At 47.4% G+C, this 11,365-nt stretch overlaps 1 protein-coding gene across 3 annotated transcripts; it reads left to right on the top strand.

Annotated features, from left to right (window-relative positions):
• The first annotated feature begins 7,331 nt into the window (after positions 1-7,331).
• Positions 7,332-11,294, top strand: LOC134196594 (RNA-binding protein spenito-like). 3 transcript variants are annotated; one of them, XM_062665774.1, is made up of 4 exons: positions 7,332-8,118; positions 8,216-9,532; positions 9,621-10,022; positions 10,417-11,294. In XM_062665774.1, exons 1-3 carry the CDS (start codon positions 7,375-7,377, stop codon positions 9,996-9,998), a joined length of 2,439 nt encoding a protein of 812 aa, XP_062521758.1. In that variant the 5' UTR covers positions 7,332-7,374; the 3' UTR covers positions 9,999-10,022; positions 10,417-11,294. The 3 variants fall into 3 exon arrangements, with proteins under 3 accessions (XP_062521758.1, XP_062521757.1, XP_062521756.1); XM_062665773.1 differs by lacking the exon at positions 10,417-11,294 and adding an exon at positions 10,085-10,359; XM_062665772.1 differs by lacking the exon at positions 10,417-11,294 and having other exon boundaries at positions 9,621-10,359.
• The last annotated feature ends 71 nt before the right edge of the window (positions 11,295-11,365 follow it).

The raw sequence follows: 11,365 nt of genomic DNA on the forward strand, positions 1-11,365 counted from the left end.
CTCTTGTGTCTGTCTGCACATGTGCGTCTGTGGGTGCTTGCTGATTTTCAACCGGACCACTTCCAAACTGCCGGTTGTAACACGCTGCTATACCTCTGTGTAAACCACTGCTTACGAGAACGCTTACTAACCCGCCAACTCACTACGTACATGCGCACTAGTCCATATCCAACGTTATACATGTCCCGTATACATGTCTACACACTATCTACTCTCTACATCTCCTCCTCTTTGTCTAAGCGCCAGACATCTGTTTACTCATAGCTATTGGCCTGGTCACAGGCACAACACACGTAGTTATTAAGGTACGCAGATTTCTTGAGCTGCCGACCATAAGAGCTGCTGCACGTGCTAAAAGTCGCTGCCTCGTCGTTTAATAGATGTATTTTGTGGAGGTTTGGGTCCCATCCGCTCCTCCTGAGGTGGTGTTTTGAGCCGGCGCTGGCTGCTGTTCTTGTGTTTCAGACGGGCTCTGTGCTAGCTACTACGTGGTTCCTGCAATGAAATCTCCACATCAGTAGACCCTCCACTGCATATGCTTTCTCGGTTTTGGGCAGGGCTTGCCGATTCCATCGATAACATGGAGTTGGAAGTTAAACTGCAACGCGAACGACGTAAGAGCGAGGTGCAGCCAAATTGACCACAGTGGCCTTGGTCCACGTTTTGGAGTCCTTAGAGGTTGGTTGTAACCACGTCCCCGGGCAATAAAGACGGAAGGTCCTTTGCGTCGCTGTTGAATATTCTGCTTGCTTGTGCTTTGCGCTTGAAAACGGCTGGTCATTGCTGCAACTGCATGGGCTTCAGCTGGTCCTTGTGGATAGGGAGGAGGGTTTGTGTACAACGACTCATTAAGCGTTGTGCTGGACTGCTGGCCAAGCCTTGGGATGGTGTGTTACGTCAGTCAAATAGTGATAGCCAGAGGTCATGTGCTGTCGTCTTGGCTTTTGCCATGAGCTGCCTAACCGTTTTGACCGCATTTTTGGCCTTGCCGTTGCTTTTTGGTGGTAAGGGTTGCTTGTGACGTGGCTGATACTCCATACTTTTGCGAACTGGGTGAATTCAGCGGACGTGAACTAAGTTCATTGTCCGTAATTAGCATTTTGCGGAATTCCTTGCTTAGCAAAGTGTTGCTTCAGCTTGTAAATGACGGCAGCACTCGTAGTGGTTTCTAGGCAGTCGACTTCGAGGAAGTTGCTGAAATAGTCTACCGTCATTAGATAGCCGTTATCGTTGAGAGTCATTTGGTCAGTTCCAATGTTATAGCCCAGGGGCAAGTAGGAGTGTCGTGGTGGAGAAGTATCTCTTTCTGTTTCCGGTTTTGGTGCGTTTGGCAGACATCTCATTTGCTTACCTAATACCGAATGCCATTCGCCATGCCAGGCCAGAAGACGCATTCTTTGACTCTTCGAATGCAGCCTTCTGTTCCTCTATGTATGACTAGTAAATGCGGCCCAATGTGTATGAGCGGAAAGACTGTGGAATCACACACTGCCTGCCCCGGTAGATCACGCCTTGCTCGACAACTAGCTGATTTCGGAAGGGATAGCATGGACGAAGACACGGAGGTAACAGCTGTTTTGAGTCGGGCCATCCTTAAGATATGGCTGTGCACGGTGACTGGGATGTCTCATCTTGGGTGGTAGCAAGCGCTATATCCTGGAGTTTGCCTGAAGTAACGAAGAAAGACGTGACTGTTTCCAATAGCTCTAGATTCTTCTCAAACTGAGAGCGGGTGTGAAATACCTCTGCGGGACAGTCATTGTCCACGTTCCAGTGTGGAAGAGATGTGCGGGATAGCATGTCTGCAATCAAGAGTTCTCTGTCTTGTTTGCAGATGACACGCGCGTGGTATCGCTGTAAGTGCATGAGCATCCGTTGGAGTCTTTGCGGTGTCTCCTGCAAGGGCTTGAGAAAAATCATCTCCGGCAGCTTGTGGTCCGTATAAACTTCAATGAGGCCTCCATATGTGTACACGTATTGGTAAAACCGCTCCATGCCGTACACTATAACAGAGCTCGTGCTCAATTTGTGCATAGCGCGTTTCTGCATCCGTGAGAGCTCTGCTAGCATACAAGACTGGCTGACGCTGTTACAGTAACACTGTGCCCAAGCCCATGCTAGAGGCGTCGCATTGGAGGACGGTAGGCTCTGTTGGGTCAAAGAAAATGAGTATGGGAGCGCTGGTTATGGCCGTTTTGAAGGTCTGTAGCGCGTGGTGCGCATTGGTGGTCCACTGCCAGGCAGTGCCTGGTCTTGTGAGAAGCCTCAACGGTCTCATTTCTGTCAGCCGTGGTAGGTAATGGGCCAGGTAATAGACAGGACCCAAAAAACGTTGAAGCTCTTCCACGTTTGCTGGTTGTGGCATATCGATGATTGCTTGGACTTTGGCTGGATCCATCTTGAGGCCTTGAGCTGTAAGAATATGGCCCATGTATGTGACTTCCTGCTGTCGTAGGCGGAGTCTTGCCTTGTTTAGCTTGATGCTCTGCCCTTGTGTCTGCAGCGCCCTATGAGACTTCTGAGATTCCTGTCATAATCCTTGATCACAGTCTCGTGGTCTGGGCCCTTGCTGTGATCAAGATATCGTCAGCAATAACGTGTACTCCCCGCACACATTCCAGCACTTGATTGACTGCTCGCTGAAATATTTCTGTCGCTGGCGAATGCCAAACGGCAGTCTCAGTCATTCTATATCGACCCCAAGGGGTTCCAAACGTGGAGAGTAGACTAGAGTCCCGGATCTAATCTCGGTCGTTTTCCTAATCTCAGTCACTCGTTCTCTGCCAAATAGCTGCAGCCAGACCTAGCTGCTACGCCAGCGTCATAGTCCTACTGGATAGCAACTAGGTAGAGCGGGTCACGTCAGTATCCGTCCTAACGTTGTTGCTGTAGAACTTGAAAACTGATCGCATCTATTCTCGGTCACAGAGTATCATATCTCGGTCAGTGCTTGCCATCTCGTTTCTACAAATCCGTTTGAGACGCAAGTCATCTCTGTCGATAGGCTCCTTATATGACTTCCTTTCGCCAAATTGTCGGTTTTGTCTTGTCAACCTCTACTCTCGCAGACAACGAAGAAGACGGATGACTCACGGGACATGATCTCGGTCACCTGATCTCGAGTGATTTTCTCTCTTCAGACGCAAATCTTGGGCGTTCTTTGGCTAATGTTATAGTCATCACCGCTGGCTACTAGACCTACGGGGTGATGTTAGTGGTCATCGTACTGTTGTTACGGCAGAACGTGAAATGTGAGAGACAAATACTCGGACATCTGGGATCATATCTCGATCAGTCGCTTTCATCGCGTTTCTACAAGACGAATTGAGACGTTAGTCATGTCTGTTGAAAGGTTCGCTTTGGATGTTTATGCCACTGAATAGACGGTTTTGTCTCTTCCGTTTTTCTGTTGCAGGGCGGTGGGAAAGGTGGTCGACCTACGGGACCTAATCTCGGTCACGGTATGAGCGCACTTCTGGGGTTCTACACCTTTCAGGTAAGTGGTCTTACCTTCATTGGGCATTGTACATACGGTCACAGTCGACTAAGGCTGATTGAAAGTGTTTTGTAGTGAATTTGTAGAACTATAGCAGATTCTAGTAACTAGACTGTGTTGGCAAACGTTAGTTGTCCTGTCTAAACTATGTTTTTGAATAATAGTTAAGATAACCTTTATTTAGTACATGTGGTTTAGTGCTAATTAGCAAATTTTGTGAGTGATATATTGATCATCATGGAGATAAACATTGAATCTATTCTGGCACAAGTTGAATGTCACAAGAGTATGTCAGGACTCTGCATACTTGTAAACTGTGTACGTACTACGATCTTGTTGATTGTAAGATTTTAGCTACATTAGTTATTATCAACAACATGCACTGCTTAGCTAATTAGCTAATTCTATACACAGAAGGTTAGTTGGATATCTTTACTGGACTAATTATCATAACTGTCTCAGAATCAGAACTGTGTCATGAGAAAGATTGTTTTCTCTTTGGCAACATGTCACCATTTTCATAAGTTCTCAGCATAACTCTCCTAGGGATAAAAGTAAAAAGCAGTTTGTGTGCAATTCTACTTGATAAAATCATCAATCATCCCATCCAAAATAAAGAATCATTATATCTGCCAGTCAAGAATGTAGAAACAAGTAGGAATACTCTCTGGTTAACTGCCAACAAAATGTGAAAATTCAGAGTCATCACGTTGCAAGTTTGAAGTGCTAAAAATAGTAAGTTAAACACACAAATTCGTGACAATATAGCTTTAGAACAACAGTACACTAAAAATCACACAATACAACCTACTCAGGAACCCGTCTTGATCAAAATCGCGTGACCGAGATTATGTCCGGTACGCCATCACCTTTCTCACCGCCCTGCAACAGTAGAAACTGAAGAGACAAAAAACCGGCTATTCAGTGGCATAAACATCCAAAGCGAACCTTTCAACAGACATGACTAACGTCTCAATTCGTCTTGTAGAAATGCGATGAAAGCGACTGACCGAGATATGATCCCAGATGTCCGAGTATTTGTCTCTCACATTTCACGTTCTGCCGTACCAATAGTACCATTAGCACTAACATCACCCCGTAGATATATTAGCCAGCGGTGATGACTATAACATTAGCCAAAAGAACGCCCCAGATCTGCGTCTGAAGAGAGAAAATCACTCGAGATCAGGTGACCGAGATTACGTCCCGTGAGTCATCCGTCTTCTTCGTTGTCCGCGAGAGTAGAGGTTGACAAGACAAAACCGACAATTTGGCGAAAGGAAGTCATATAAGGAGCCTATCGACAGAGATGAATTGCGTCTCAAACGGATTTGTAGAAACGAGATGGCAAGCACTGACCGAGATATGATACTCTGAGACCGAGAATAGATGCGATCAGTTTTCAAGTTCTACAGCAGCAACGTTAGGACGGATGCTGACGTGACCCGCTCTACCTAGTTGCTATCCAGTAGGACTATGACGCTGGCGTAGTAGCTAGGTCTGGCTGCAGCTATTTGGCAGAGAACGAGTGACCGAGATTAGGAAATGTCCGAGATTAGATCCAGAACTCTACTATCCGTATCCAGAGCAAAGTGCCAGAATCCGTTTAGCACACTGCAGACTGAAAACACCTTGGCACGTGACAGTTGTGGTAGTAGCTCATCAATGATCATTGTAGAGTAGTGTTGTCGTTTGAGAGCTGTGTTCAATTGCTTGGGGTCTACACATATGCGAAAGGAGCCATTAGGTCTCTTTAACACCACCATCGCAGAGACCCAGTCGAGTTGGTTGATCCACTTGTGCAAGAACGCCAGCCTCCACGAGTCGCTGAAGTTCTGCGAGCAGTGGCTGCTGTAGAGCTATGGAGATTCGACGTACCAGTAGCTGGTTTGGCTGAACGGTTCAATCAATCTCGAGATGAACAGTTCCTGGAAGACGACCAAATTTCCCGTCGAAAATATCTGGATACTGCGTCACAACATGTTGAGATGTGGCCAGTGCTGCAAGACAGCTTGGTAATATGTGCTGGATATTTTCATCGCATAAGATTCATCATTTAGATTGATGGGGCCCCAGAATTGACATACCAGGTAGTCTGTGTGTCCATGACAACAAAGTCGTCTTGATAGGTTGTTCCCGTCTTCGAATTGGTGACTGTAGCGATGGCCCTTCCGAAAGGGTTCAATGACAGATATATCATACAGTGTCAATCGTTGCCTTGAGGACTGGATCTGTAGCTTTTGTGGTATGTCTTGCTTTCAAATGATATTGCATGTAGCACCTGTGTCCACTTGAAATTTTACTCTCTGTCCTCCACTCCTGACACCATGTAACACGCTGCTATACCTCTGTGTAAACCACTGCTTACTATCCCGCCAACTCACTACGTACATGCGCATTAGTCCATATCCAACGTCAATTACACATGTCCCCTATACATGTCTACACACTATCTACTCTCTACACTGGCCACGGCCGAAGAATTCCATTTCCGGGAATGACGAAAGCGCTGCGAGCACAACGGTCCGTCAAATTAGCCTCGGCTTCCCACACCCGTGTAGCGCCGATTCAAAATCGGCCATGGCCATGGGTCTGGGATGGTACCGCCTCTTCTCATTAGATTGCGGTTGGTCCTAGGACCAGCATTAGTGTTCAGTTTCATAAATGCATACCTTTCCAATTACAGCTGTAATCCTATCTGCGTCCACCAAAGACACTCTAGCTAGACAACGATGACTTGTAGTCCACTCTTCACGCAAACTCACGTCCCTACACGTCGTGGTTTGTATTCTGCGCCTGTTACCGGCTTAGCGACACCTTCTCTATAGCTAGTACAGCCGTTTGTTCTAATTTACGAACCGATGCTTTCGACATCTACACCAGCTGCATGCTCAACGACTTCATGATCACGTCTACTAAAATTTTTTTAGACAAACTCTCGCGGTGAATTCACGGCGAATTTTGTCGCGATTTCGCAGCAAGTCACATCGATTCCAAACGAGTCACAGCGGATGTGCGCATTGCAAATTTTCATCGCGAATTCGCGAATACTAGCATGCAGCGACTCGCAGCGGATTCACGGCGCTATCAGACATGCCCAACGCGTCCACGGCACCATTAGTACAAGAAAGTGTTTTCTAACGTCTCGTTCGCGTTCCCTACTAACACACAAATGATAAAACCGTAGCTACAGTAAACACAAAGGTAGTGTGTACAAGTAGTAGTCTCGCGTGCCAGACCTTCAACGTACGCGCGAGGGGACACGCGTCGGCGCGGCCAGACGTGTCTCCCACGCGCGGAAGGTCTGGTGAGTGAGTACACATGCGAGTGCGGGATGCGACACGATGTTCTAGCGCGACATGTCTTGTATTAAAGCCTTAATTGGAAAGGTATGCATTTATGAACACTGAACACTAATGATGGTCTTACCGCAATATGAAGAGGCGGTACCATCCCATTTTGAATCGGCGCTACACACACACGAGTCTGGGAGGCCGAGGCTACCGTCAAACAGGGTGTATGCTGAATGCAGCTGATCTGAACTACACTCAATTTCAATGTTCTCAAAACTTGCGTATGTGTTATCTTACCCAATTACATAGTTGAAGCAGAATCCTGTCACTTGCTGAGCAGACCAAGTTCTTGTCTACGATAGCTCTAGGGCCCGGATAACCTTGCCTCTAGGCATCTAGAGCCTCTCTATGTTTGAAGAAAAGCAGTGTAAGAAATACAAACACTTACAACAAGCTAGGATTTACATCTGGATTTTTACTACGCTCTGTCCATCTGGATCCAGCGAAAGCTCAAATCTGCAATCCAGCCTAACGCGCTTTAGCGTTCGTAGTCCATGTCAAGTAGATCACTCGTGTTGTTTGTAGATGAAGCGAGGACCAGCCAGATCGTCCCCTAAACGCTACAAGAGACCTCATCACTCAAGTCTAGATGGACAAGACGACCTTCATTACGGCAACATGACCATGCCGTCCGACGGGAGGGCAGTTGGGCGCCGTCTACCAACCAACAATCACAGACGCATAGATTCACGAGATTTAGGCCATCCAACGGAGGATGCTCACGACATGTCAGAGTTGGCGCCCCCTTCGGGGGGTCGTCAGGCGCAAGCTCAACTCAAGATAACGAACCTGTCGCCCGACGTCGAACACCGCCGCCTCAGGGACGCCGTATTTCATCGCTTCAAGCACTACGGACGCATCATGGTCGTCCTCGAAGGCCGTGGAACGCAGCGAGAGTGCTACGTCGACTTCGACTTCGAAGGTGACGCGTTGACGGCGAAACGCGCCGAGCAGGGAAAGAGCTTGTTCGACTACTCGATGCAGATAACGTACATGAAGCTGACGAGCTACAGTCGCCCGTCGGTCGACGCAACGGAGTCGCGTGAGGACGGACGGGCCTCGACGGGCGAGCAACCGCCGACGAGGACGCTGTTTGTCGGCAATTTGGAGTTGGACGTCGCAGATCGCGAGTTGCGGCGCGTTTTCTCCGAGTTCGGTAAGGTCGAGAACGTAGACATAAAGCGTGCGTCTCAGGGGTCGCAGGCGACGTATGCTTTCGTGCGTTTCTCGAGTCTGGAGGCCGCCATGAGAGCAAGGGACAGAATGCAGGTGCGTGGAGTGGCATGTCACGTGCGTTGAATGTGTAGCTCCGCCCTCGCTGCAGGAATTGGTTGCGCTGAACGTCACTTTCTTCGTTGCTTTCCAGGGATATCAGCTTGGGCGCAATCATATGCGCATTGGGTATGGAAGAGGAACTCCGACGACACTCCTGTGGGTAGGGGGATTGGGATACTGGGTGTCGAAGGCCGAGCTGGAGCAGGAGTTCGACCGTTTTGGAATGATCCGATGGATTGACTACCGGCCGGATGAAAGCTATTCCTACATTCAGTACGACAGTCTCGATGCCGCCATTGCAGCTTGCAACGAGATGAGAGGCTCTCGTTTGGGCGGTCACAAGTTGCAGGTTGATTTTGCAGATCCTCATCTTACTCACTCACAGTCAAGAGATAGGAAGGTCACGTACACACCACCTTTTGTTTCATTTCGGACTTCACAAGGATACAAAGCTGCTCCACGTAGGTATGATCAACAGAGAGGAAATCTTGATCATCACAGCGAGCCGAGGACGACTGGACATCGGCAGCAGTTGGATCAATATGAAGACATAAATGACTTTGAGTTGCCACCCTATGAACCGATCAGGAGAGATTCACGTAATTCGTATGGAGATGATGTAAGGTACGACAGTGAGCCTGTTACTCGCCGGAGACCAACCGTTGAATATGAACGATATCAGAATGTTGGGCATCAAAATGCAACTCGTCCGAATGCAGCTCGTATGGGTTTTCACAGCCGTCATGCAGACAATGGGCAACCGCCTTCTAAGAGGCCACGGCTAAACTCTGAGACCAGACCGGTGACTCGACCTCATCAGCCCAGACCGGTTCCTCGACCTTCTCTGCAGCAGCGAATTGAAAATGCAAAGTCGGCACGACGAACGTCTTCAATTTCACAGGCTGTAAGACGATTCTCAACTTCTGGTCATCAACGGACGCGACATGCATCTGTGCATGAGCAGCTACAACACAAATCCAAAGACAACAGTTTACGTCCTGTCAGCCGATCTAGGGCTTACTCTGACAGCAAATCATACAGTAAACCAAGAGTAAAGACCAAGGGATCATTGCTGACTCGTTCTCAGTCGGCTAGGGATTCAAAGCCAGACAAGACGGAGAGGAAAGAAAAGGAGGCAAAACCAGAAGACAAAAAATCATCAAAAACGACTACAGTAACTACTACGAAGACAGCAGAGTCACTGAGTGATCTTGCCAAGCGCTTTGCTGTCGCATGGAAGGGGCAACTGCAGTTAAAGACGGCTGCTTTTACTGTGAGAATGCATCTTATTGCCGGTGACCCCAGTCTGGCAGACCAGTTGCTTCGAGGTGCTCGGGGGCAGACAATTGCTAACACTTCGTTCTCAGTAACACAAAGACTGCGTCTTGAGCAGACGAAACTGGAGGAGGTAAGCTAGTGATGTCAACTGCTGAGAGAATTGCTTGTACTGTTTCCAAATTGTATCATACTATGTTAATTTGATGCTGCTGATGTAGGTGAACCGAAAGGTGAACACTGCAGGACCAAGTGGACATTGCATGTTGCTTGCTCTGCCTGGCCCAACTCCTACCGTCAAAGATCAAAAGCAACAGGACGTCGATCCCGAAGAGTCAGACAGTCAATCTATGAAGCACCTTCCTGTTAGAAACTTCATTACATATCTGAGAGGACGCGAGGCTGCCGGAATTGTGATGCTGTCGGCTCCGGTCAGTGCTAGTGGTGCCACAACGACAGGCAACTCATCTGGGGTGATGTACATCTTCCCTCCGTGTATATTCAGCCAGCAGCACCTGACAAGAATTGCTCCAAGTTTGCCAGCTGAGCCGTCCAAAGAAGATCATCTTTTGGTAATCGTTGTGAGGAACACGAGCTGAAGGATTATTGGTGATTTCACATTGGTAAGTAGTTGATTATGTCTTTGTGTGTCTGTGGTATGTAGTAGGATGAAACATGTTGTTAGTAATACATCACATAGCTCAAAGTGACTTCAGCAGACTGAGAGAAGAAACTCCAGTTACCTGCATCTTTTTAGCATTGCTGTTGATCGTATTGCTAGTCTCACGTATGATAATTACTGCTTTTAATACACAAGTGTGAAAGTGCCAGCACATTCCTGCTGATTCACTTTTGCTGTTACCCTAATTTCGTTTTGAGGTAGCTGAAGTGAACCAGTTGTGTTGTGTTGTTGCTATAGAGTACGTATTGAAAGGTACTATACCTATGATTCTCTATTGACTTGTAAGACTCGTGTTACCCTGTACACATATGCTGATTTGTCACTCTCTCCTTCAGTTTTGCGTATCTGTGGACGGCTAGTCCTGTCCTGGTCTTCAGTTTGCATTTCTGATAACGTATTGTGCCAGCGATTGCTATTACGGTGCTTATGGAAATAACACCTGAGTAACACCAGTTCTAATATAGTTCAGCTACCTGGTCCATTGTGTTGCTGTCCTCTGCTTGGAAAATGGAGGTTATGCGGGCAATTGTGATGTGCTTTATGTTTACGGTGTGTTGAATGGCAACAAAGGCTTTGCAAAGTGTAGGGTGATGTGTGTTCGGGCATGTAATAGTGTATGTGAAAATGGAAGTGGGTTTTCTATCTCTATTGTGCAAGCCACGGCTGCTGCCAGTGGGCAGTCTATTGCAGTGGGTTTTCTATCTCTATTGTGCAAGCCACAGCTGCTGCAAGTGGGCAGTCTGTTGTCAGCTCAAATGGCCTTGAATCATGGCTGCTGCTTGGGTGGAAAATGTGTCAGCAGTTCTCAGTAGACCCAGCAAGCGTCTCTGATGGCAACTTCTTGTGTCTCTTGAGAAGCACGTGAAATGGCGATGCTGCAGAGCTGTGCAAGTTTGCTCGATTAGCCAAAGAAGCACAAGAGCTGCTCTAGTTTGTTATTCCTCAAGGAAAAGTTGTTGCATGAGTAAAGTTGTTTGGAAAATATCACCAGTCATGTCAGAAAAGGTGATCAATCGGTCAAGTTGAGGAATAAACTGTTCCCAATCCACTGGAATGCTGTGAAGTTGTAGCGCATATGAACTGTCAGCATCGTGCAAGAGATGTCATTTCATATCATCGGAGATTGCCATTCCATCTAATCAGTGGCTTGCATAGTGTTGCATCGTAGTTTTAATTAAACTACCTTTTCATCAATTTTATAAGTTGGGAGGGTTTCGTTATTAGCATTGTACGGTAGTGCTGTAGTTATAACATGACATTTGGCTAATCAGTTCACGTGTCTAT

The sequence above is a fragment of the Corticium candelabrum genome, chromosome 21 (assembly GCF_963422355.1).
Source record: "Corticium candelabrum chromosome 21, ooCorCand1.1, whole genome shotgun sequence".
NCBI classification, from domain to species: Eukaryota; Metazoa; Porifera; class Homoscleromorpha; order Homosclerophorida; family Plakinidae; genus Corticium; species Corticium candelabrum.

What these genes read in the sequence shown, in the direction of transcription:
- LOC134196594 (XM_062665774.1), top strand. Translation starts at nt 7,375, where the DNA reads ATGAAGCGAGGACCAGCCAGATCGTCCCCTAAACGCTACAAGAGACCT. An exon ending in GAGCAAGGGACAGAATGCAG is followed by an intron (nt 8,119 to 8,215) that starts GTGCGTGGAGTG and finishes GTTGCTTTCCAG; the next exon opens with GGATATCAGCTTGGGCGCAA. An exon ending in AGCAGACGAAACTGGAGGAG is followed by an intron (nt 9,533 to 9,620) that starts GTAAGCTAGTGA and finishes CTGCTGATGTAG; the next exon opens with GTGAACCGAAAGGTGAACAC.